Consider the following 27,583-nt stretch of genomic DNA (forward strand, 5'->3'; position numbering starts at 1 on the left):
GAACTGATTTGGCCATCTCTGAGCAGGCTAACACTGCAGCCCACAGTCTGGTCCTAAGCGGAGTTCAGCCCTGTAGTTTCACTCCAGGATTTTTAAGGCCAGGTAAGGCTGAGAAGGAGCTCATTGGCGACAACGATTTGCCTTCAAGCCTCTGAAAGGCTTCAGCACAGCTGTACTATATGCAGACACAGGAAAAAAAATTACTCCAGAAACGTACGGACTCTTTAATTGCATACTACTACGCAAAGAAGAAATTAAACATGGAGCTCACAGAAATCAGTGGTTGGAGCGATTTCTTATGACACTTTATATTAACACAGGCTTCCACCACCCACTATGCTCTTGGTTTTTGCCTTCGTAGTGACACTATGAATGAAATATATATTTTAGTGTCTTTAATGTACTTACACAACCTCCCACAAAATTTCTGTACTCTCTAAGCTCACCTATCTTGTACGTGTCACATCAATCACTTGCTCTCTTCCCAGGAAAGCCAGCTGCTGTGTTACCTCTTGGGATGTCAGAACTGGTAACAGGGAAGGAACTAAACCTCTGCCCCATGATTTGAGCCATCTCCCAAGCCACTGAACTTCTGCACCTCTTCACTGAATTTGCTACATCAACCACTCAAGGTTTACCAAGCTTTTCTGATTTCCTCTCTGCATTGTGGAAAAAAGAACGATAAAAGGCACTCCATATGCCATAAAACATCCACCAGTTTAGCTTTTGCTAAGCAAGTCCAAGCTGAAATTAAAATTCTGTGTTTCTAGCACCCGTGCAGCGCTGCCATCTTTGGCTTGCAAAACATGAAAGGGAATGCTCAAACCCAAACAAAAAACAACTGTTTCCATTTGAATGCAAGTCTTGAGAGTGTTCTTGTTTACACATCTAAGGCCCGGCTTTTTGTTCATTTAATTAAAAGTCAAGCTTTGGAGGACAAAGCTAGACCACAACAATCTTCTCAACTCTCAAGGGACTGGCGATTATACTGCAATGTAACCTGTCATTTCTGGGAAATATGGTCTGTGATCATTAGTTTACCCTGTGTCCCTCGTCACTCCCAATGCTATTTTACAGGAGTCCTCTCTCCTAGGTTTGGAAGGACAAAGTGGTCTTGCAAGGGGCAAATCAAATTTAGTCCACGTACCCCAAGACAGACTGGATTCCCCTTCTCCACACATGTTCTGGTCATCTCCCATAGTCTCTAGAAGAACACATATTCTATTTTAATTTTCTCTTTTACCACTCTACTAACTATATATTCCCAACCCAAGGGCCATTGTGTTACCGAGCTGACCAGAACAAAACACTGACAAAAACAACACACAGAAGGACTACAACCCACATCACAAACTCAGACTGGCTCTGCCTTTTTGCTCTTGCAATTTCAGCTGTCATTGGCTAAAGATATCTCTGGCACTGCTGCTTTCCATGAACTTCCTCCAACTTCCCCATAAGTGTATACAAAAAAAAAATCAGAATAAATCACATTTCTGTCCCTCATCTCACTGACTTTCTCCCTGCCAACATTTTACTTTGAATGTCAACAGGAACAGCAGCTCCACAAAAACAGAGCCAACAGAATGAACTGAATCCCTATAATAATACTGATTGATGTCTTCTCTACACGGCTCACCAGAGCAAGTAGCTCTAGATTTAGCCTAGCTCACATGAAAGCATCTTCATGACAAAGTCATCCCCAAATTAATCCTCTCTCACCAAGACTGCACTGACCCAGCACATCCCTCAGGGGTTCCTCTGAAGCCACATCTGTTAGCTCCTGCGACTGCAATAGCAGACCATAAGTGGCTCACTTGGCATGGATTTTTGTTTGTCCTCGTGGGTTCACAGGGCAAAAAGGGAAGAAGGTATTGCAGGGCTAAAAACAATTAAGTGGCTGAGCTTGCACGGTAACACTTGAATCCCCGACGATCAAACCAAGTCCAACATGCACCACATCTTTAACTCGGTAATCTGTAGTTCCCAGGTTACAAAATGCCTGCAAGATTCTGCCTCTCAATAAAAGAGGAAAAAAAAAAAAGCTAACAAAGATCAAATCTACAAGTCCCTCACCCATTAGCACCCAGAATGCGTCAGACACCAAGAGCCACTGTTGGAGTGTTATGGTCAGAGCTAACACTCCAATCCTTAGTGAGGCATTTCTGTGTATTACAGGTGAGTGAACGATGTTAGAAGCACCAGCTGAATACAATTACAGAGTAATTCCAAAAACTACACTGCAGCACTTCAGGCTCACAATATGGTCATGCTGGCCAGCTTAAAAGAAAATTGTCCAAGTCAAACAAAGAAATACTCTACAAAAGAAAGCAGGTAAAGCCTAAATTACAAAAGACGAGCTTCATCCTCATTAGAAAGACTGGCATCAAACCTCTGCACTCCTCTTGCCCTGCAGAATCACTTTTCTGACAGCACCACGAAATAAAAGCATGCCATTCTACAGAAGAAATGTAACACAGAATTGAGTAGGTGGCACGTTATGATCAATAACTATGAGCATAAAACTTCTTTTTTTTTTTTTTTACTGGGGTAATAATGTTTAAACTCTATGCCAGTAGCTTCAGCCTAATGCCTGCTAAAGCAGAAATGGAAGACTAGAATTACAAGCTGTTTATAACACTGAATTTATGTTTCACAATCTGTGATGACAATAGAGCTTAACAAAAATTGTCTCTCCTGGGGACTGTTCTTCTCCACCTTTAAAAAATAATTGTGTGCATGAATTTATTTATTTATTTTTGGAACGGTTGTCTACGCATCCAAGTGACTCAGCAACTGGCTGACAGAAACCTATGGGATGTACACTTAGGATGCAGGGATAAGCAGCCAATTCTCCCAGAATGAAAAATCATCATGTGGCTGGGCTCAGTAACTCACACTTAGGGATTCCACTCCGCTGTTCACTGCCTGCCGAGCCGCCATCCCGCACTAATCTAGGAGACTGGCTTCTCCGTCAAGTTTACTGCGACTTATTTTTTTTCTTTTCTGAAAACTGAGTGGCCAGCAAGGCCGGATTGTTTAGACTTCATTAGAAGCAAATTGCCAAAACACTACTATACCATAGTAGATAAATGCATTCATCTTCTAACGATCAGCAAAAGGACTTAATAAAGAAACATCAGCAAGTTTACTTAGCTACACAGAAATCCACAGAAAAAACAGAAAGCTGATGTGATTACTCTTAACAATATGTAAGATGTGACTATTATCCTATGCTAACAATCTCTCCTACTTTCTCAGATGAAGCAAAGAAATCCTACATTCTCTGACCTTCCACAGTAGTTGTTTCTGTTTTAACAAACTGAACCGAAACTTCCACTAATCCCAAATTTCCACTTAAACAGAGATTTAAGACAGTTTAAAGAAGCAATTAATTGCACAGAAAAAAAAAAAAAAACAACAGTGCTACCAAACGTCCCTTAATGAACAGGGAGCCCTCCCATCCCTCCCTTCACATGGCAGACACACAGCTGAAGATCACATTGGTCGTGCTGCAACCTGTTTTCTCCAGGCAGTTAAAATATGACCAACTCACACCCCCCAAAAAAAGGGCTTTAAAAGTATTAAATTACATATATGCAAGTGCTGTGGGGCTTTCCAGCCATGAGCTAACTAGGTTGGAAAAAGAACCTTCCTCTCTAAACACAAGGTGAAACACGCGAGTTGGCACCAGAGGCGAGGTGACGAGTTCAGGGCTTATCAACTGAGAACTGCTGCACCAGAACAAAATTTAAGACAAATACAAACCAAGGGAGCTGTAACAGTAGGAGTCCCCACGTGAATTCACTTCTCTGGACAGTTGGGTGCTTCTGACTTGCTTTCAGTATCACAAACAGCCTGTCCAGGAAGTGCTCTGGGCACTGAACAGCAGCATTCACACAGGGTATTTATTGTCCCAGAGGCATCCCAAGAGCAGGAACACTGTGATACCAGTCAAAGCGCCTCTGGCCACAAAGAAAGCTCCCTCAATGCACACAGGTGAGAAGTAACCCAGTAAACACGGTTTAGTACAGAAAAGCAGTGCCCTCTGAGACAGTCAGCTACCAGAAGCTTGAGTTTTCATTCCTCTGAAGATAAAGAACCGTTTCCCATCTTAGATCCAGAATTGTCACAGTATCTATACAGATCTTCTGCTCAACTGTGAGCCGATCTTCCCTGTAAAACACTGAGGGGATTGTTAAACAAGTGCCAATTCAGGTGTACTCCGCCACTTGTTCACACACACATTTAAATTCCAGGTGACATTTCAGTTTTGCGTTTTTTACTGCCCAAGACAGTGGATTTCCAGCCCTACACACAGCTTTAGATACTGCCCATAGGCACAGTGGATAATGCACGATGTTATAATTCTGGCTAACAGAATGATTTAGGCATGTAATCGGTCTAATTGTACAGTTCTTTTGCTTGGCAACCGCACTTACTGTCACAAAGATGCTAAAATATTGTTAGAAGAGGGTAGGAATGGCAGAGGAAGTAGAAGAATTATTATTCATCCTCCGGCAGGAGGAGCCTGGGATTTCCCAGCTACAGAAGCCGGGATGCAAAAGCTTGCCCTAATGCCTTTCTGAGCAACCCACCCATGAGAAAAGACAGGCTCAAAGTGGGTTAGAGAAATACAGCCGTGGCACGCTTCACTCAGCAAACCATCACCAGTGATCATCTATTCTGCTCCCTTTCCGAGCCAAAACTTGGTGAGAGGAGAAAAGTGTTGGAAGGAAGGGCTGCAGGAGGTCACGGGAGACAGGACTTAAAGCTGAACCAAACAGCATCAGCAAGCCTGCTGGAGGCTTGAACATGCCAACTTCAGGCGCCTCCCTCCACCGGGATCTGCAGCTGCACACGCTCGTTCCAGAAGGCAAATCAAGGCCAAACTTGCTTGAGATGGAGATCTGGAGGCTCAAAGATTGTCTTTGTGGTTATTTTTTTCACCCTGTACCTTGTATACACAACACGCTCATAGCCAAAGATACAGCTGGAGAACATATCCTTACGCCGAGTTGTGCTAGCTCCCTGCTATTGTTTCTCTATTTGTTCTGGTCATGAAGAAAGTGATGTAAGAAAGCAGAAGAAACGTGAGCCAGAAGGAAGAGATGCATAAAGTCAAGGAGACAAAAAAACAACTGAAAGAACAGAACAGAGGACTAGCTCTTACCTACGTGATTCCACCGCTGAGTACATACATAAACACGATACTCTGACACGAAATAAAACTTAGCTATTTCATTTTGCACTTATACTTCAGTGAGGGTTTCTTGCTTTTAAGTTTACTGGGATTGGCTAACTACTAAATGCTGATTTGTCACTACATTTTTAAATTCACTTTGTACTTTTGCTAAACCAAAAGATGAGTAATATATTTACTTAGAACTAAACATCTTTAACCAATTCTACAGAGGAATGCCACAGCAAAACCAGCCGCCGGTCCTACAAGGTAAAGGAACAATCTCATCCCCACTGCAAAGGATGTGTCACTGCAGCAATCCCCAAAAGTCTTCTGCCTATCGTTACCAAAAAAAACACAGTGTAGGTAAAAAGGATCTGCACCGGAAGAAAAGAGAACAACTCTTTTCCGACTGCCCGTGACAGCTCGCTTGAAGGCAAAAATCACTTGGAGAGCACAGCTGACGGACGGTCCTTGGCCTCGCCTCACTTGTCTGACAGCTCTACTGGCCTCTCGTGTTGTGAAAGAAAACCACTCTATTTGTGCAAGGCTAGTTGGTTCCATGTTAAGAAAACATATCTGAGCGGACCGTGCTTTGCTTTACCATATGCCAGCTTCATTCAGCTTCAGAAACCAGGAATTAGTCCCCTTCTTTCCTCCACAGTTAACCAGCAATTTAGGGAACAGACAGGCGTGAATTTACACACCACCCCCAGATCTGTGAAAGGTCATAGGCAGGCACTAATGCCAAATTTTCTAGACCGTTCTGGAAAAGGCAACCACCCAAAAAACGGGAGTCCTGCAGTGATAGATGTGCTGGGCAGCACCACAGCAAGAATCACATCTGGTGTCTGTGTGGGTACCAAGAGCAGGCTCGTCCCCATCCTCAACCCTCTCCTCCTTCCCTTTCCTCCTCCCTCTCTTCTCCCCCAAAACAGGGACTCACCTCCAAACGGCCACAGCGCTCTTGTGCACCCTTGCCTGAGGGCTGACAGCACTAAAGCCAGGCACATTTTGTCCCAGCTGCTCCAGTCCCGCCCAGCACCTTTGCAAAAGCCCACAGCTATTCAGCACCTCGGCCGAGGCACAGCTGCAAACAGACTTTTCATTTGGTACAGACAGCACAAGAGGATAATATTGGGTAAACACCACTGAAGAGTCCTGCTTTAACCTCAATTCGGATACCTAAAGTTAAGTCAAACCAAAGAGGAAAATGAAAAGCAGCAGAGATGAATCAGAACGGAACTTCCACGCGCTGGAGGGGAGCTGCTGCAGTTACGCTGCCAAAGCCTGAACCATCTCCTTTCCAACCCAAGTCATGTTTAGACATTCCTAGCCAAATTAATCCAAAAATCCCAACTGAAACAACTTGTGCAGGAAAAGGAGAAAAGAAAAAAGAAAAAGAGGCAATCTAAAGTAAATGTGAAGTATTGTGTATCTTCAGGATCGCGGCAAGAGGTTTTGTTCATGCAATGGGCCAAGTCCTGCTTGTGCTATCAGTCCTTTCAAGTCGCTGCCCTTCCTTCACTGCATTAAAAGCAAAGCATCTTTCATAATTCCTCTGAAAGGCCTGAACAAGTGCCTAAACTTCCACAATCTGCTCTCTGTAGCCTTGAGCAAGTGTGACAGGAAATGGACACTGTTCTCCTCAATGGCTGCTTTCAAGCTTTAAAAATAATAATAATCATAACGTCAATCAGCATTAGGCCTATTACTAGTTTGGAAGATGCAGACCAAGAAATGGTGAAGAAGAGAAAGGCAATGGGAAAAGGAAGAGGTTTGATCTTCATACAATCCACTTGAAAAATCCTTACTTCAGTGAACTGGTAAATAAGCAATTTCAGATGTTTTAAACACGCTGCGCTACCTTCTGAAACCTAACCAAGCTAAAGAGAAACGGGTTAATTACATCCCTTATTCTCTGGAGTGTTTCAGCAGGCTATGCGTTACCTTCTCCCGAAGGGACAAGACGTTCTTTTAGTTATTTAGTTTGTCTAAACCAAACAAACACAGCGTGGCCAGTGCTAAGGTGGCCCTTACCAGCACTTCCACGAAAGCAGGGGAGGACAGGGCTGCAGGTCTTCTTTTTCTACAAAGCATTAAAACCTGTCTGCTCCTCTGACATCCTCTCCCTTGCTCTTCTTGGGTGCAGATCACAAAAACAACTAAGGCATCTGACTTACAGGGGAACATCCTGCTGATTAAAAAAAAAAAAAAGCACATTACTTGAGAGGATACAAAGCACCACCCTCTAAAGTGCTCTGCTGTCTCAGCACAACGGCCTTCTTGCCGTTTCAAAGGAAAAATGGCCATACTGATTTCCCAAAATACAGTATTATGAAAATATCATGCATTTAATTGGTTTAACAAAGTGCTTTTATTACAGCACATTGCAACACAGATGGTACGTGACAAGGCATAAGGTGACGCGGTATAGCTGGAAGTATTCGCAGATTCTCTGCAAGCAACGGTTTGGGGAACTGCAGTGCTCACTGCTAATAAAGCCCCCTTGCAGCTCCACAACTCTCATTAAAACCACCTCTCATTAAGACTGGGACGTGCCTTTTAAGTGTGCCTGTTACTTGTGAATTCACTACACCCTGAAGAAACAGTCAGACTGCTCTGAAAACTAGCGCCCTTTCCGTGCTTCACCACATTTCAACCACCCAACTCGGCATTTCAACTTTTTCTAGAGGGAAGCTCTTGACACCCTCTCAGAGTAATTTGGTTCTCCAGCTGTTCCCTGGCAGGAGCCAGACCACCTGAACCAGCTGCTCTGAACGCGGAAAGCACACACCTAGCAGGTCCGAAATCTGGGAGATTTTTTTTTTCCTGCTTTGTTTATGCATGTGAAAAGCAAGCTGCTCTCAGACAGCAAGAACAGCCACCGCTCTTCCCCCCCTTCTCAGCTTTCTGCAATCCTAGATATGACAACATAGGAAAAAGCTTGTACAGGCTTTCCAAGAAAAAGTATGTTTTTCCTCCTGTTTTAAGGCAGCGTATCAACGTGCACGTCAATGGCAAGCTTCAGTGGCTCAGAAGTCATCTGAATAGCCACAAAACAGAACGCAGGCTGCTCTTTTGCCTTCCAAACTACCACTTTAGAAAAAGCCTGCAAAACTGCAATTTTGTGAGGGAAGCAATAAACAGAAAAGAAGGGACAGCCCTACCTCACGTCTCCTCTTATTCCTCCAGGTAACTAACCTGCTTCCTCCTCGTGAATCACTTCAAGGCTGCCTTACAGGTTGTTTCCAAACCTAACTCAGAACTGTATAAATCCTCCCTTTAATTTCTTGCCCCTTCAGCAGAATTTACTTTCACATTTGCAATGCAGGCAGAGTCCAGGAACTATTAAGTTATGTTAATAACAAACAAATGTTTTGCTAACACGAAGTTTGAGAATAAAACAAATAAAAATCCTTACCTACACGTGCTACAACAACGTTTCTAATTAGTATCTCCCAAAATAGCATTAATCCCATTTCACCGCAAGAAAAGAACAACGCTGCGTAACGACTAGGTCAAGGATTCATCAAGAGATAATCACAAAAAATAACGGGGATATGTAACATTTTCTCCATCCCAAAATTGCCATCCGTAGAGCCTGTTGGCCGAGGCTGTGCGGTCCCATGGGCATTTTGCAGTCACGCTGCAAAGGAGCAAGAGAATTACACAGCCCTGGTACCAGGGAGCAAAGGGATTTCAAGGCAACAGCTCCTGAGCTCAGGGACAGAAACACGGGGCAATCAGAAGCACTTCCAGGACGGAGAAGGCTACCGACAAGGTTCAGCTGTAAGTTTCTTCCAGCAGCCACTCCCAAAACCTCTCCCCATCCCACCACGCACCTCACTGACCCACTCCTAGGTAAGGGGGCTGGCCGCAGCACCCCGCTTCATTCAAAGCCTCCCATCTCACGCACACCTGCTCTCACTATCGACATTTTTGTACCAACATCCAGGGCAGCATTGAATTACTTTGCAGAGAGTCACTTCCACATTCCACCCTCAAACTCCCCTCCAAGAAGTCATCAGTCACTCTCAGCTTTCACACTTCAGTAATTTTGGAATCAACAGGAAATGGAGATCAATTGGGATTTTGCTAACTCAATCGTGACTCATCATCCAGCTCCCCTTAGCCTCCAGATTCATCTGTGCAGAGATGTGATAGCGAGGCCAAATTTAAAATAGCGGAGCTGGCTTGCACACAATTAACACTCCCTGGTCCACCAGACTCGTCCCAGCTACATCTCCTGGCTTCCCGAGAAACCGCCCCGCTACGACTGTGTCTCTTATCCCCCAGCCAGTTCCCAAATGCAGTGACAATTTGGTTTGCTTAGCCTAACCACAAAAAAAAAAAAAATCAATCACGAAGATTTACTGCACGGACCCACTGTACTGCGCCCTTGAGTTAAACACGCCTAAACAGGAGTTAACTCTGCCTACCAGTGCCCTAGCTGCGACAGCCCGTCTTCTATTCTTCCCGTTACGAGAATACTCTCAAATCATTAGATTTCTTTCTGCTTACATAACCGCCAAGCCAAAAAAAGCCATTTGCATGAAATTAAAAGTCAATAAAAGCCAATTATTTCATTTACAAAAATAGAAAATCATTTCATATAAACCACTTAAATGCATTCTTCTAAAAATAAACTTAATTACAAATCTAACATGAAATTATAACAGCATATATTAGGGCAAATGCCTACTGTAATTTAAATAAAACAAAAATAGTAAGCATGTAATTTACACAAAAACGTTTGGACTGGTGAATTCACTGCTCAGTGCTCTCTTGGAGCCACCCCTCATTGAACAGTACGAGAGCTTTCAAGTTCAACAACTATTTGTGCAAGTGCCTCATTTCAATTCACTCAAACGGTTCCGTTCAATAAGGAAGGAAGGAATTCATTCCAAATTTTAAAAATAGCTGACCCCTGTGTAGAAACCTGTCAAACAGTCAGTGGGCAAAATCTATTAGCTCTTAACTTTCAAAGGACAGCGAGAAACTATTCCATTGATTTTATTTTTAAATCATGCCTGTCCACCACACTGAGTTTTAATTAAGTCTCAAAACTCTTCCCCATTTTAATTACAATTCCATTTTCCGTCCAAACAGGGAAGTAACACAAATGAGAAGTAATCTACCAGAAAACGCACCATCTACCATTCTGGCATTTAAAGGTGCGAAAATTAAGGATCTGAGGAAAGGTATCGAAATTACTTGTTTACATGAACACACAGAAACAACAAATGTTATTTACTGGCAAAAAATACCTATTTTTTCTCCACAAAGGTCATATTTGCAAATTGAGGTGTTCTAACGGCTGTCAATCAAGAAAAATTCCAACTAGAAAATACGCAAAATGAGATTAAAACAGTGTATTTAAAGCAAGCTCTTCCAGCCTGCTGTTTCAAGTCACTAGGAAAATCACGCACACCACCTCAACAAAGAAAACACGGTAACGCACTAGTAGTGCTCTGAGGCCTTCGCACTAAGGAAGTAATAAACTTTGAATGACAAATTGGACCTAAATTGCCAACGTTCCCACCAGGTTCAGAAGTTACAGAGCTGCGGTGCCCGGTGGAAGCGTTAGAGTTGCTTTCAGGTCCATAACACTGAAGTAACTCCGCTATGTTGAGCGCGGCTGGACGGCACCGCTGCCGTCCCTGCATTTGGACACGTTCCCACCTCGGTATGAAGCCCCTGCCTTTGCCCGCAACCATGTCTGTTCCTGCAAGAGGGTGGGCTGTGATGCCACACCCCCAAACTAAGGCAGAGACTTCCACCCACGTACCAACGGCCCCCTTGGAGGGAACGCAGCCCCTCCGGTCCCGCACGGTGCCCGGCTATGTGATGGACACACGCCTCGCACCCTTGACAAAACTTGGCTTGACACAAGGTCATCTTCACAGCCTCCTGTGAAGACCTGGGGCTTACTGAGGTGCACCAAGCACCCCACAGCACAGCAGGGCTCTTAAACACGGCCCTTTGGCTGCCCTCAGGGCCGGCATTGCTCCGCATTTTACAAACAGGGAGGGAAACGCAAGCACTTAGAGGAGGAACACAATTTCTTCCCATTCCTTGCACACCATCAGCTTCTGAGGCATGAGATGTGGTTGCTCCCTATTTTAGCATGCATGAATGACTACCAATGTTATTGCTTACAAACCCATCCAATCCCTTTTTAAAAGCCAGTTATGGTATTTAACTTAAGGCTTTTCCACCCAACTAGTGGATGGACAGAGGCGACTGCACCAATAACAACAACATCTTGTTATGTTATTTGCTGCTCACAAAGGACAAGAAGCCAACACCCTCGCTCCCGATTTATACTTGTCAAAACAGTACTTAAACAAAACCAAATCCGGAAAGAAAAACAAATGCGAACACAACTGTGCAGCATTACGATACAACATTTGATGCCCACATTCCAGCCCTCTCACCCTCCGACAGCGCGATGTATTACGGACAAATTTAAAAATAAAGTCACTGATATCGACTGCACAAATACCGCAAAAATCCTCAGACGCTCTTGGCTCAGCCAAAGGAATATGTGATTGCTGTCTTCATACTACCACTTTCTTTGAGGAAAAATATCAGAAATACGTTTTCGCCAGGTCACCCCACTCCGACTTCAATCTTGCTGACGTTTTCTTAAGCACTGCTGAGGAATTCCAACCACACGAAGCCTACACGAGCCCTCAGCAGCAGCACTTGCAGGACTCCCTCGCAGAGGTGAGCAGTTCCTCTGCCCGAGCCTAATTTCCAATGACCTATCCGAAACGAAGCAAGGCCCAAAAAGCCCAGCCCCAACAATTTCACACAAAGTGTATTTTCAGCCTTGATGTTTTTCGCTTTGTGGAGTATTTTTAAATATTAAGGAGATGAAAGAATTGAGAACAGAGATTGCATCTGTTGCCATCACAATTTAACCACAGTCCATGTATTTATACAGTGGAATCTCCAAAATAACACTGCATCTGTTAAGATGACAGTGTTTTTCCATGGGCGCTGTGCAGTGTTAAAGGGGAGTTACTCCAAAGCAACTGCTTTTGAAGTGCTGATTGCAATCCACCCCAAATTCTTTTCGTAATCTTCCTCAAATGTGTTGAATTGTAAAGCTGTTGTTTCTCAGTATGGCCTGGGAACAACAAAACCCTAATACATCTCATCAGTGGGCATTTGGCACCAAAGCCTTATGGCTAATGCAACATGTTTATTTAAACAATGAACTACCAAAAGAGATGCACAAAACACAAACCACGTAAAAACAGATGTCCGTTTCACATGTGTTTCTGCTGAAGGCCAGAATCGCAGCCTGAGCGCACACACGCACTCAAGCGCATTTCTCGCTGTGCCTTATTTCTGTAGGATAACAACTGAACCAACTTGAAAGGACTTTTGTTCGTTCGCTGGTAATGCCGGCCACATTTCGGAACCACAACCCACCCGGGCACGTAGAAGCTCAGGTTTGGAAAGGGACTCCCACGGCCCACTGCAAGTATTAAATACACAGAACATGCCATTTGCTAAGGCACAATTTCAATGGAAATACCCGTCTGCCTAGGCAGCCTACTCTAACCTGACAAAAATTCATACATTTTATTAGCACACACACCGAAACAAAACAAAAAGCAAATCCCTCAGTCACTCTCAGACTTCAGATCCACGTAGGCTCAAGCCGAACCTCAAAAAAGTGCTCTCCTTAAAACCCATTTTTGCTGGTTCGTACAGTGACAACTGCACAGCTGACCTCCATCATGGGTGTAGCCACTGACAGCACGAAGGGAATACCGACAAAACCTGCTGAAACAATCTCTGGGTCCAAGGCACGTGAACAGGACTGACAGACCCTTTGGCATCTTCCCCCACACGAGCAGTCTGATGTTCTCCAGGTTTGCGAGCCGACTTCCCCCAGTCGCAGTACCTCTCGGGTGCAAGAAAAGGGAGCACAAGCACATTTACAGCACCTCACACGCATCTCCTAGCACAGCCGGGCGTTCAATCCCTCTTTGCTTCCCAGGAGACGTGGCATTTGCAGGGGACCAATAAAACGTACATCCATCTCCAAAACACACACACGAAGCCACCACCGCTGCAGCCACAACAAACTGAACGATGCCGGTAACGACAGCCAACGCAGCCACAAGCTGCTTCCACCTGCTGGGGACACAGAACAACTGGAGAGAAGCAGCTAAAAATCCCCTGTCGTGGCAGCCAGGCGCCGTCGCGATTCCAGCGGGCTCCCCCTCCATCCCAGCAGCTCTGCAGACCCTTCACGCACACAGCTCATTCCATCGTCACCTGCAGCACGTCTCTTACCGCTGGTCTTCAGCTAAAGGACGGCAAGCAAGGTGTTTGCAGCACGATGCCAGCCCCGACACCACAGCCCACACCACGTTACGCCACCAAGAGCAGAGCAGCTCCGTCAGCGCCGTGCCTGCTCCTGTTACGCCTCTCCCCGCACAGCCTCTTGTAAGAAGGACCCAAGGGAGGTGACAAGGGCTGCAGGGAAGCAACACGTACTGTTTGTACAAGGACCGACTGTGAAAATGTGGAGAAAACGCTAAGCTGGAGCCCGTGTAAATAACGAGGAAAGCACGCCGGTGAGATCCAGGAATAAAGCCCTATCCACGTCCAAGCCACTTCTCTTAGAAGTTTGTTTCCAGGAGCAGCTGTCACCAGGCTTCGCTCCAAAATGCTGTACCTGCTCAAGACTGAAGATGTGAACTATCAGTCCCCATAAGACCCTCCACGTCCAGGAAAACCTCTGATGATTTTCTGAAGGTTGTTCTATCACGCATCATTTTACTGCCATAAACAACGTCAGGAGCTCGCGTCTCAAAAATAATGAGCTGCCTGTCCACTAACTCAGAGAACCAGCGTTATTTCAAGGTACATTTGGAGAAGCTGTTTTCACATCCAAAGAGATCAAGGATCCTCTTCGCCCACCAATAACCTTCTCTAAATTCAACAGTCTTGCAAAGTTCTCCTGTGCTTACGTGTTAGGGAGACCTGAAGCCACGTGCCACGACCCAAAGCAAACCAGAGGCAGCATCCCACCAGGCATCAGGGGAAGCCTCCTAGCACCCTGCCAGAGCACCTCGCACCAACCAGAGCAGCTCTACCAAGAAGGAGCAGCTAAAATAACGCGATGTGACCCTACCCTACCTTACCTCACACAGCCACCGGCACACCCTTTGAGCAGCTGTGCTTACCGAAGCTTCCTCCCGTAAACACTCTCCACGTTTCAGGAGAAAAGCGCACACAACTAAACACACCCTGAGCGCCTGGGCACTCCCTGCCACTTCATCTCATCTGTCTTTAAGAACCGCCACTGCAACGCCAGCTGAGGATGATGATGTACTTTACTTGAGACTCACGCTCAGCTGCAGTTACCTGCTCTGTTCCAGCAGGAACAAATGGAGGAGATGCTTCAAAAAGCATATTATCCCAGCTCTAATTTATGCATGCTCCCTCTTACCATCGCGTCGTTTATTTTAAACCTGTCAGATATACTTGTAATGTAGCATCATGAATAATTTAAAAAGTAATCTGTATAAACCGAGTTTATAAACTTAGCAGTAGGTGCAGTGCCTTTCATTCAGACAGGCTGCACTCTGAGAGAGTACAAGGCATCTCCGACTGCTTCGGCGTGCATTCATTTCATGAACGTCACAAAATTCATCCTTACTTCCTCCAATCAAACCCTCTGCTATTTGAAAACTGTTGTGCAAGCCGCCAGCTTAAGTGAGCAGAGCACATTCGAGAATCGTTCACATCGAAGGAAAAACTACAAAGCTCCCGGAAACAATCAGCGAAAGCGATCCGCCACCCGATCTGCTGCAGCAGCAAAGAAAAAAAAAAACCACACACCACACAGCATGTAGAGTTTGCCTCTATCATTAGGGGCTCCGACATTTTCTGCATTTCCCTGCCCCATTTTGACACCGCTCCCCTCCACGGCGAGGAGGGATGCGCAGCCAAGAGCTCCCCAAAAAGCCCACCTGCTAGGAGAAAGTGTTTTGACCAGAGCTGATGCTCACACTTCCAAGCAAACAGCGCTATCTTTACAGCGTGTAATGGCACCAATAACAGGTCTGCAGATAACGCTCTCCCTGACTGGTCACGGAGCTATTTCAATAACTCGCGCTTTGCTGGCAGCGCATAGGAAATGAACTCCTTGCATCACTGGACTTGCCCAAAAACCACCTTCACCTACTAACTACTTATCAACAAGATCTCCCACAAAAGCACGACACATACCTAGTTTGTATACCATTGCAGCAAAGCACACACAAGTACAGAGCACCAATTTCCTGCTTAAGAATTCTTTTAGTTGTATGATGTACACTTCTTTTTTTCCCCAAAGTCCACAGCACAGAGTAAGTTCTGAAAGCTCTACCTGGTTACTGCTTCTCTTCAGTGACAATTTTAATGTGAACCTTTTTTTTTTCCTCCAAATTGTTATTAAAATAACTTGGTGTTGCTACGAAAGCACACGCTTGCTGTTCTACCAAAATATTTTTAAGTGGATTTAAAGGAACAACCTTCCTCCTCCACTGGGGGTGAGATCTCGTCTAGCTGGGTAGGTCAAGGAACACGGTCACCTTGAAAAACCATCTGTGGAGTCACCGAAACAGAGAAGCCTACCTCTGCTCACACCATCAAGTTCACAAAGAAAGGAAAAAAAGTTGTAGATAACATGCGAGTCTGGATACTTCAAAACAAATAAAACGATACTATATGAAAATTCACGAGTCAGATGCAAATTGAACTGTTAAATACAGTAATAATATTCCTTGTCAATTCTGCTTTTCAGCAAATTTTAAATCATCTTGTCTTAAAAAACACGACAGCCACTACCCCCATTTAATAAGATAGTCAGTGCCTTGAAAGAAATCCTAAAGGAGCTGTGTATACTTGGCATTTGCAAAGGTTAAAACGAAAAACTTTTAATGATAAACGCAAGTTAAACCTTTACAATCCACCACCACGCTAACACCCGTTTTGCAGGAATGCATCTCGGTAATTAATGGATAAGCCGAACTGCCACCAAACTCCGTTAGCAAAAGCTACAAGCCCTGCACAAAGGCAGCAGAGCCCATTTTTTACTTTGAGGGATCGGTACGGCTCTGTTTGCAGAGCGCAGAAATATGTGAATGAACATTGTATGTTGCTAATCACTTGCCTGTCCTCAGACAGTTCTGGACACAAAAAAAGACAAATATAGTACTACAGAAATCAGTCCAGATTGTACCTGTCATGACTTGGCTAAGAGGGAAAAAAAAAAAAAAGACAGGCTGGCTAACAACCACAAATGTGTCTTCATCAACTACTGCTTGTTGAGTTCTGGTTTTGTACAATACAACAATTTTCAAACTCTTATTTTTAAAGTGGTTTTCATAAATCATAAACACTAATCCAACTAACCTACACAAAGGAGCTGTCTATACAATTTACAGTGATAGAAAAATTATACGTCAAACATATCAAAATACCAGAACAGTAGTTCTACCTTTCAAACACATCACTGCGCTCCCGAAGCCTCTCTGAAAGCAGAGCTCTGAAGAGCTCCATCACCTCCTAAGCCCATAAACCTTCAACGCTCCGCTTTGCCAGAAAAACCTGAAATGAAGTGAAGCTGCCTATCTGCAACAACTCTAATTACGAGAACCTCAAGATAATTTTAAACAAAAAAAAAAAGCTGCAGTTTGAGTAAACTTAAGCAACATGCATGATACCTGAGAACTGCAAGTTACCCACTCCTATGCACAGGCACACATACATACATGAAAACAGCTGCTGCTTCAGAACATCACATTTCCAAACGTGAAAGCTGTAAATAAATCCTTTTTTGAATTTTAGAGATTTTTTTTTCTTTTTCATAAACCAAAGTTCAGAGAACACTTTCCAGAGCTACCATTGCTTTTCAGTTACCACCTTTTCAAAGAAAAAAAAAAAAGGAAAATAATGCTGATAAAATTCATTAATTTCACTATAACCATTCCAGGGAAACTGTCTTTTTTTTTTTTAATTTAATCCAGTACGTTTTGTAAGTTATGAACTTTACGACCATCACAGATGATGGTGAGGTAGGCAAGTTGTTTTCTATGCAGGATCACAAAGCCAACACCAGGTTTGCTGTGCACATTATTCCTCTCTGGAGGTTCAGGACCATCAACAAACTTCTCCACGACACAGTCAGTGGCAGCTCACAACTCACACCCATGTGAAAATCTCCTCCGAGATTTCCTTAGCAAATGCCAGACTAGCAGAAAACTCAACATGATTTGAAACAACTTTTCCCAAGGTAACGTATACTGGCACAGATTAATTATTTACCAATTAAGACAGATTCAGAAATCGTTACAAGGAAATTCCTCACCACTAGATTCGCGCATGCATTTCCAGATGAAGACAACAGTGTCACTGGAGTTGGGTTTTACATATACACCAGACTTAGTTTGAAGGAAAAACTGACCAGGGAAAACCTAACTGAAATTAACGCAGTGATTTATCAAATATGGGAGATCTCCTTAGGAAAGCCAACAAATCACGCCTGCTGTTGTGCTGAAGTAAAACTAACGGAGCCATCCTGCTCTCCACGTGCCCTTCCTTGCCTCACTTCTAACACGTGAGGAGCATCGCTCTCCTGGGGCCGGCTCGGCGATGCAACGTGTGATGGGTTCCCTCCTTCCACACCCAGCCCTCCACTTCCTCACGTTCTCAAGGCCTTTTGCCCGACACGGGCTAAGTCACTGCCGTTTCCTAACCCGCTGGTTTCTGAGTCACACGAGCCTTTGCTCCAGTTCTGGTACCGAAACGCCTGCAAAGCAGCGCCTCGAGCAGCGCAAGCCAAGCCCCGCCGTCCCGTCCGCGGCCTCGGATCGTCGGAGACACCGACGGCTCTCCTCCCGCCGGTGGCACCGGTTCCTTCGGCGCTCTGGCGTTTCTATTTGCAACCTCAATTGCAGAAGGGATTAACCAACTCCCATTTGCCAGCATTCGCTAACCACTAGGTGTCTGTGAAAACGCTGATGTGAAAGCGAGGTGTGTGCAATGCTGGCACTCGGGAGGTCAGGAGGGCTTTTGCTAAGCAACCTGGGAGAGAGATTGAACATACAACACGAGCTACTGCTTGTTAACATCGGGAACGTGAAATACAGCCTGGATACGCAAGCAAACGCTCGTGGCTAAGACGAGCAGATCCATCAGGGTACCTATCAGTCTGAAGCACGGTGTTACCCAAAACAGCTCACTCCACACGCTTAACCCACTCCCTTCCAGGCACTCCCTTTACACACGTACGCTACGTGGGACAGAAAACCCAAACCCCATCGTGCTTAAGGTACAAAAGGCAGCAAACTCCGAGGTTCAGCTGCTTCATCCCAGGGGTGGGCTGAAGAGGCGGTCTCCAGCAGCACACCAAATGCCCTGTTACACCGGCACACGCTTCACCACGCTGAAGGGCCTTTTTGTTTTTATTTTTGTGCTGTTCTAACAAAAACCTCAGCAAATTCTTAGCGCTTTTTAACAACCGGTTTTGAACCAGAAGCTTACCACTGAGGCTACCTGCATTTTCAAGAGTTTTCTGTCATTTAACCATGAGCAGATTTTATATAATTTAGCATTAAAGAGATGGGCTTCCCCCCTCCTGTTGTAACTCCTTTGTATTCCTATTTAGGAATGCCTTGCTTGTTTGACCGAAAATGGAAGTGCCTTTTAGCTATGACACAGTATATATGAAAAACAAATAAAAATTAAGATTAATCTTCCTTCCACTATTGTGGGGAGAGAGAAGAATATGAAGAGATGCAAAACATCTGCTCTGGAGATCATTTTTCCCCCTAACAGCAAAATTCTTTCAGCAATAACTCGTGAAAACAAAGGCTATTAAACTGTAAACTACAAAGACGATCGATTAGAGGCAGTATTCAGCTAAGACAAGTTTTTCAGCATATCTCCCCGTATTTAAATGCCTAGATCAGAAGAAGGAGATATTTCATTTGGGAGGTTCTTAACTGGGTCATTTTAGCTGAACGGTAACTGCAAACACTTGAGTGGACTGGAAGCTGATATCCCAACCTACCATTTCTGCCTCACTTTATTGCAAGAGTTGGGCAAACGTGTTTATTTGAAGGTGTTCTGGGCCAGGTAAGAAAACCCCCGTAAGCGCACATCCGAGCAGTTTACGGGCACACCAGACCTCCTCCTCCTCTCCTGCTTTCTCCGTGCTACCCGATCCTTTTCAAGCCCTTCCCTGAAGAAGGGCACTAGGGTTTTGTTTTCAAACCCAAACATTAATCTTCCCTCTTGAAAACAGCCCTGGCCAACAAGTTCAACGCGCTGAAGTAGGACTGCAGCTCTCCAGCCCGAGCTGGCCCTGCCACCACAACGCAAAAGCCTAAGCTGGGCCTTAATTTGCAAGGAGTTAATTGGCATTCGCTGCCTAATGAAACACAGTATTACTCAACACGCGTTACAGGCTCCATCTATGCGCTTCTTGCTCAAACACTGGGGTTTTTTTAGCCTCCTTGTCAGTGCATCCAAAGAACTTGCTTCTCTTTTCATCCTGAAACTACTACTTTTAGCAAAGCCTCTGTAGCTCCCACATTCTTTACCCTTACGCTTAAAATGGAGAAAATTGATCTCTCCCTTCCATCAACGCCTATCTTTTGTGCGAGCGAGGCACACAAGAACAGCTCGAAGAACACGCCGAAAAACACACAGCGGAAGAATTAAAGCATCCAGACGCAGGAAAAGCACCAACCCTGCCTCTGCAGACGGAGAGAGGCGCTGAAGGAGATGGAGCAGCTCTTAAAATGGTTGGGCTCCAAGGCGCGCTTCCCATCTCCCTGCCTGCAGAGAGATGGTCCAGAAAACCTTGGGGAGGCCCACTCCGTGCGTGGGGAGCCCCAAACCCACCGTGAGCCCTGCACAGCGATGGTCGGAGCCTCAGGGCCCACAGGACCCCTCTCCCTTCGCACCCCACGGGCACGCCACAACCTCGGCGGCTTTGGAGAGCGGGGAAACGAAGCGGAGGGCTCTGGAGCCGCGATGCATCGAGCTGCAAACGTGCTATAAAAGCGAGAAACCAAAGCCAGCCGGGCTGCGACTTCCAGACCGCGGTAACCCCGCACTAAGGGGCGAGAGCCCTCCTCAGCAGCGGCGAGGAGAGGCACGGCCAGGAATTCTTCCAGGAATTCCTCACCCGCCGCGGCAGGTTACTCTCGCTCTTGACAAAGCTCAAGCTCCTTCCATGTGGGAAAGGCAGGCGCAGCCCTTCCCCGCCCGCCTGTGTTTACTACGCAGCTCGCAGCCCCGCCGGGCCCAGCACCGCGCTGCCGGGGCCGGGCTGGGGGGCACCGGAGCTCCCCCGGGCCGGGGGCTGCGGCAGGGACGGGAGGGAGAAGCCAAGCCCCGGGTCGTTGGCCGTGCCCGAGGAGCTGGGGCGAAACGGCTGAGGGAAGGGAGCGGGAGCCCCTCGCAGCCGAGCCCCCCCAGCCGGAGCCCCTCACACAACGGCGCGGCCCCTCGCACGCAGCCCCCGGCCCCTCACCGACGCCTTCACCCACCCCAGCCCCTCACACGCCCCCCATAGCCCCTCACGCGGCCCCCCCAGCCCCCCATGGCCCCTCACACACACACCCCGGTCCCCCCACGTCCGCCCCCAGCCCCTCGCACACCACCGGCCCCCCGGCCGCCCCCCAGCCCCATACTCACTTTCCCCATTTGTCGGCCCCAGACCAAGCGCGGCGAGGACGAGCAGAAACCCCCAGAAGACGGCGAGGGACCCTCCTCCAGCGCCAGACTTCATTCCTCTTTTTTTAATTGGACAAAATCCCCCTTTCCGAAAATTCTTTTAAAAAAAATAAAGTCCCAAATTGTTCGCTCCCCCCCCCCCCACCCCGCCACCCTCACCCCCCCCCTCCTCGTTCTCTAAAAATAACGAAGGAGCCAAAAGGGGGGCGAGCAGCGGGGCAGGATAAATAAATCCACGTTGCCTCAAGAAATGGAAAACAAACAAGGCAAAAAAATAAAAAAACGAGAAGCGAGGAGCCCCTCTCGGAGCGGAGGGCGGCGAGGTCCCGGGGTGGTGTTGATCTTCCGGAGGCTCCGCGGGGCGCTGAGGGCGACGAGGAGGGGGCACGGGGGGAGCCCCGGGGCGCCGCTGTCCGGGCTGGGGGCTCCGGGGCCGGGGGCTCCGGGGGGCTCCGAGGCTGAAGGCTCCGGGGCCGGGGGGCTCCGGGGCCGGTTCCCCTCAGCGCTGGCCGCGGCCGCTCGTCGTGCAGGGGAGCGGCGGGCGGGAGGCGCGGCGGGGCCGGCGCTCTGCATCTTCAACCTCCATTTTCCGACACCGCACACGGAGGCAGCAGCAGCAGCAGCCACACACACACACACACACACACACACACACACCGAAAACAGACGGGGGGGGGGTGCCCCAGACAAGCCGGTTACAAAACAACAGCGGCGGCCCCGGGGTCTCCGCGACGAAAGGGGGGGGGGGGGGGGGGGGGGAGGGGGTGCCCTGGTGGGATCCCCGCGGCCCGGCGGAGGGGTGGAAAAAAATTAAAATTAAAAAAAAAAAAAGAAAAAAAAGCAACACGCAGCCACCCCCCACCCACCCCCCCCCGCACACGCACACGCACACGCACACACAACAGCACCGCCACACAAGTCCGGCTGGCTGCAGAAATGCGGAATCGGGGAGGAAAATGAATTAAAAAGGCTTCCCCCTACTCCTCCTCTTCCTCTCCTCGGCGCCGCTGCCGCAGGGCTCCTTCGCTCTCCCCCCAGAAATAAAAAATAAAAAACACAAGGGAAAAAAAATATATATATAATAATAATTAAGGCAAGGCAGCCCCCGGCCGCCCTCGCACACAAAGCGGCGGCGAGCGGAGCGGAGCGGCTCAGCACCCCGCCTCCTGCCCCCGCCGCTCTCCGGCTCGCCGCCCCGCGGGCCGCCCTGCCATCGCGCCGGGGGCGGGCGGGGGGCGGGCGGGCGGGCGGGGGGGGCCGGGCGGCGACGGCGACGACGACAACAACAACAACAACAGAGAGCACCCGGCCCGGGCGTACTCCCTGCGCTTTTTTTTCCCCCTTTTTCCTTTTTTTTTCCCCTTATTTTCCGCTTTTTTTCCCCCCTTTTTTCCCTTTCTTTATTTTCCTTTTTTTTCCTTTATTTTTTCCTTTTTTCCTTTCTTTTTTCCTTTTTTCTTTTTTTTTTTTTCCTTTTTTTTCCTCCTTTTTCCCTCCCCCCCTCCCTTTTTCCCTCCTCCTCTGGGTGTGCGCACGCCGCAAACCTGCCCCCCCACCCCCCTAACGCTGCCCAGCCGCGGGCAGGGGGCCGGGGGAAGGCGCGGGGGCGCGCACGGGGGCGCGCCGCGGGGCGAGGCGGCGCGGTTCGCTGAAGGTCAGAGCGCAGGAGCTGGGTGTGGAGGGGCTGCGATGCCCTGGGGAGGGGGATACGGAGATGGAGGGGGGGGGAGAACGGGATGCCGGGGGGAGGCTCCGCTGCTCCTCCCAATTAATGCGCTCGCAGCGCTGTGCCGCCGCGTCTGGCTGTCTGGCTGGCTGTCTGCACCCCCCCCCCCTTCCTCCTCCTCCTCCTCCTCCTCCTCCTCCTCCTCCTCCTCCTCCTCCTCCCCGCTGGCCGCCTCCGCCCGCCGCAGTCAGCGCTGGTAAACAACAGCCCCGGCGCCGCTCCGCCGCCGCTTCTCCCCTCTGCGGCCGCGCGGGGACGGGGAGCGCGCTCCCGCCCCTCCCCGGGCGCGCGCCTCGCAGAGCGCGCGCGCGCTCCCGCGCCCCTCGCCCAGGCGGCGGCGCGCGGGGCGGGGCGGGGCGGGGCGGGTGCGCCCCGAGGCTGGCGCTCGGCGCGGTTCGGATGCGTTCGGCTCCGTTCGGGTCCGCTCGGGTCGGTTCGGATCCGTTCGGCTCCGCTCGGCAGCGGCCACGTGCCGTCGCCTCCCTGGGCCGCGCCCGGGTGCTTCAAGGCCTGGGTGAAAGGGGGGCGGGAAGGCGTCGGTGCCCGGCAGCCTCACCGTTACTGAGGCGTTTTCTCCGTCCCTGGGGGGCATTTTTGCCATCACTGGGGTATTTTCATCATCTTCACCAGCACTGTGGGGCCGGACACCGAGCGCCCTTTCTGAGACTGTTAGGGCATTGGTGTGGCGTAAATTGTGTCATTTGTAAGGAAATGTATTGTTAGGGCAGAGCTGAAGTGGGAATCAGGTGTCTATCATTCATCATCCTGCTGTCATGAAGAATGTTTATGGCTGTGAAATAGCCGTTCTTCCGTTATTTTGGTGAATAGGGCAAGCAGTGGACAAGCACCTTGTACTAGGTGCTGTACAAGCAGAGAACAAAAGATGCGCTGTGCCCCCAAAGACCTTACGGTCTCACAGACACAGCCCTACAGGTGTTGTAACACAATTTGGTTCTGGAATCTGGAATCTATCTATTAAAAAATAAATAAAAAGCAATAACAGTCCAGCATTGGATGGGAAGCACCACAGTGCCCTCCAGCCTCCCAGGCTGCCAATCTGAAATTCATAATTGGGAATTATTTGGCCAGAGCCTGCCGGGACACCTGTGCCCAATGTGCTTTGGGGTGCACAGGAGGAAACCCTTTTTCTGCGATGACTGCGACGACCGCAGCACCACGCTTGTGTCAAGTTGGGCAGAAATCCAGTCAGCTTTGCTCACCTGGTCACACGTTGGGCTGCTTGTGGTGCCAGCCATGCACACACGCACGCTCAGCTTCGGAACACACTTTAAATCGGGTTCTCCCCTATGCCATCCTCCTCCTCCAAAAGTGGTCCTGCTATTTTCAACAGAAATAAAATCGTGATTTTTCAGCACATACAGCTGCAGCATGGGCATGTCTTTGAGATGAAAACCTCAAGCAAACTGCGCTACGCGTGCAATGTGCAAAATTAAAGAGCTATAACTTGGGCAAAATAAAGATAATTTCTATGGTAATGTGCAAAGGTACTTCATGATGAAATCAATTTCCTTGTAAACGCTGTGTGCCCCTGCTTTTATCTATAGACCTGCTCAAAGGAGGTTGATAGGAATGGTGCGAAGTTTTTATTTACTGGGAATCCAGAGCTGAACAACATACAGGTCATAAATGCCACTTGAACAGCTTGAGTCTGTCTTTGGACCAAGAAGCGATTAAAAATGTTTTGTTGGAACTTCATCACGAGAAAGTAAATCTGCCTGGGTATAAACATACCTGGCTCAAAAAGGAGATGTTTCGGCAATTCACTGGGGTCCTGATCCTTGGCAGTGTCTCCTCCGTGAGGCCACTAATAATAAAAAAATAAATAAATGCAATGCGTGCTGTCCAACATATATTTTGTGTCTACATTCATGTAAAGTCTTTTTCTTCCTTTTGTTTCACTCGTGAAGTCTAAACTGTAATTTTCAACAGCAGAAGAAATGATTTTCTCCTGACGCGTCCTTCCCTGACGGTAGGAAACGACTTTCCCCTGCGTCCCATCTCTTCCGCGCTCGTTCCTCCTCTCCGTTTGCACTGGGCTTCGTGCCTCCCCTTCTTCCACTGCTAGTTTATGGTGCTTGAGACAGACAGATGGACAGAGTGGAGCACACGACTGCACGCACACACACACGTTTTTCCCTCTGGAGAGCAATGCAGAATGCCACCAGCATACCTGCGCGCTGTTTAAAACGCCGCTTAAGTGGAAACTTCAGGAAGTGTGGCAGTGGGGATGAAACAGCGCGGTTAAAACAGCCGCTGACCCTGGTCTCTCAAAACACATATCTGCCCAAGGCAAATATCCTAATACTCAGCCATATTTTAATTTTAACAGCAGCCTTCCCGCTGCTTTCTGGGGCCACCACTGGGGAGAAAGAGGCCTCACTATTTTCCTTGCCTCAGTGCTCGTACTCCTCATAGGCCTGGCTAGACTTTATTTTGGCTTGTGCACCACTTTCGGGGCAGGCTGACCTCTTTACCAGACGCTAGCTTGTCGTAACCTGTAAGCATCCAACGTCCTGTTTTACAGGCGCAAGGGAGTCGTCGATGTTTCTCCTCCCGCCCTCTCTGTCAGCATTGTCTCTGCAGGACAAATTTCGGCAGCCACCGAGCGCTGCCCCTGTGCCTGTGTCTGCATGTACACCGCCTCCTTTTCTCCAGGGGCTCACCATTTTGCTGACTGACCATCTTCAGGCTCTGTTTTGGGATGAACAGCATTGTTGTGGGCAGGTGCATTGCATGCAGCCCCCATTTTTTCCTTATTTTCCACTTTGGAGTTGCATCAAGCACCAATGACCTCCACAGGCTCCTGTCTGTAGGAAAATGCCCAGCCTCTGAGCACAAGGATGATGTACAGAGCACACAGGGACAGATGCTGTGGTCCCCGGGGGCGAGTCTGTAGAGCCTCTCCATCCACTGGTCATCTTTTCCCCGTCTGCAGCAGGGGGCAGGATTTGGGAAGATGCCACCATCCCATGGCAGCAGCAAGGGGGCTGTGCGGTCCCTGCAGCTGCAGGAAGCAACGTCTTCAACACATGGGGGAAAAACCTGGGTATCTGTGAAGTGTGCAAGACTTAAATACCAGGGCACTGATCTGAGAGACCCACACGAAGCACACTTCTCTGGCTCTGGGTGATTTCTAATTCTCCTGGCCCTGATACGGCTGTAAACAGCGGCTCAAAATTGGTCCCTCCCGGAGCAAATGAAAAGCAGAAGGGAAGGAAGGGCACTGCTATCACTGCTTTCCCATACACCTCCCTCCTTCAGACAAAGAAGTATGCAGTTACATGGACGATTTAGGGGCAGCAGCCGAGCAGGAATAACTCTAAAATTCATGTTTTAATAACAACAACAGCAATAAGCACACAACAGCATTTATAACCCTAGTTACAGGCCTGGGATATAATATCCATAGCAACTGCAGCAAGTGCTGGATGCTGTATATTTAGAGTTCCCGTGCACCTGCCTAAAATAGCCGCCGATAAATTATGCTGATGTTTGTGCCTTTCTGACAGCGTTCAAAAGGCAAAACCACGCCGAGCCTTCACGATGGGAATCTCGCTGTCGTACCAAACGTCCACAGGCTCATGCTCGCCTCCCCTTTTGCATCTCCGAACGTGATGAACGAGACCAAGGAGCCACCTCGGCGGCGAGCGCAGCAGCGAGCGGTAGGTGCAGGGCAGCGGCTACCGCCTGCTCCAAGCATTAATGCATTGACTTCATAAACTGTTGGGAGTAATTAGGGCACTCTCCTGCTCCCGTCACGGGCGGTGGCAATGTGGACGTTAATGGCATGTGCATGACGAGCTTACAGAGAGGTAACCAGAGGCTGCGGGGTGTTGGAGCAGGCGGCCGCTCTGCGTTGGAGGTTGCTGCAGAGCCAAAGGGTCGAACGCCTGCCCGTAACCGCGGCTCGTGAGCATCTACCGACCATCTGTTGCTTATTGTTGTGCTTATTGCATTTCGTAACACAAACTTCCAAAGTGCTTATAACAGCCATTAATTTTGCGTTATTAACTCTTTCTAAGAGATATATTTTAATATTTTCTTACAGGCAAGAATGCCACCAACTGAATCGGGAGTGGGATCAGAGCTCCACCCGATGCAAAGGGCAGAAAGGATCACCCCCTGTCCCATCCCATGCTTGCTGCACTGAGCATGGTGGGTTTCCACATGGCACATGCTGGATGCACAGGACCCCAACAGAGCATCCTCCTGAGGTTGTTTTTAACCTCAGGTATACAATCATTTATTTAAAATAGGCTTCAAAATAAACTTCTTGTTTCTCTGTGCATTTGCAGTTGATTGAGGTGGATATAGGAAAAATAAGGTTATTTGTTCTAGTTTAACACAACACGTAATAGAACCCAAAATAAAGTCAATGGTGGCCTAAATTGGGGACTGGAACTATTCATTGATACCAAATCTTTGATAGAGTCCAATGCAGAATAAAAAGACCTAAACATTACATGCACATTATGCATATAACAATATATATTTTTATTCAAGTTTCAAGTATTTTAATGACATGCAAGCATCAAAACTCCTTCAGGCGTAATGATATCCAAACTATCTTGCACTCCCAAGAAGAAAGAAAAATATTTTTGTTCTATTGCATCTTTTATTCAAGAAGATTAGGGAAAAACACAGCCTTAAAAGTAATAAATTGGATCTCCAGCATAAAGAGCAAAAAATGTCTCCAGAAGTTGCTGAAGAAAAAGAAAAACCTGATGCTGTTTTGGCTGGAATAGAAATTCTGCCCTTCTGTAAAAGACAGGATGGGCCTGCTTTATTTCTTTTTGTTTATTTGTTTGTTTCTAAAGAGTTTATCATTAGCTTTTGGGGTAAAATAAAGCACAACTGTGAAAGGCTGCATATACATTTAATAATATTAAAATGCT

The 27,583-nt window shown here is 47.7% G+C and overlaps 1 protein-coding gene and 1 long non-coding RNA gene across 5 annotated transcripts in view; one reads left to right on the forward strand and one right to left on the reverse strand.

Moving 5' to 3' along the window:
- The window catches only part of IGF1R (insulin like growth factor 1 receptor), a 180,621-nt gene extending 159,007 nt beyond the window's left edge, over window positions 1–21,614 (reverse strand). Inside the window, exon 1 of one of the 2 annotated variants that reach the window (XM_040569639.1) lies at window positions 20,903–21,614. In XM_040569639.1, the coding sequence (XP_040425573.1) occupies window positions 20,903–20,996 (94 nt within the window). In that variant the 5' untranslated portion in view covers window positions 20,997–21,614. The remainder of the gene's footprint in view (window positions 1–20,902) is intronic. The other variant, XM_040569638.1, reaches the window with a different exon arrangement.
- An 895-nt stretch (window positions 21,615–22,509) lies between these two features.
- Window positions 22,510–27,072, forward strand: LOC121075904. Of its 3 annotated transcripts, none has more exons than XR_005823237.1 (3): window positions 22,510–22,614; window positions 26,198–26,350; window positions 26,737–27,072. It is a non-coding gene; the product is annotated as an uncharacterized LOC121075904 (long non-coding RNA). The 3 variants fall into 3 exon arrangements; XR_005823238.1 differs by having other exon boundaries at window positions 22,539–22,595; XR_005823236.1 differs by lacking the exon at window positions 22,510–22,614 and adding an exon at window positions 23,052–25,412.
- Window positions 27,073–27,583: the final 511 nt, after the last annotated feature.

Source organism: Cygnus olor, chromosome 11 (assembly GCF_009769625.2).
Source record: "Cygnus olor isolate bCygOlo1 chromosome 11, bCygOlo1.pri.v2, whole genome shotgun sequence".
In the NCBI taxonomy this organism is placed as follows: domain Eukaryota; kingdom Metazoa; phylum Chordata; class Aves; order Anseriformes; family Anatidae; genus Cygnus; species Cygnus olor.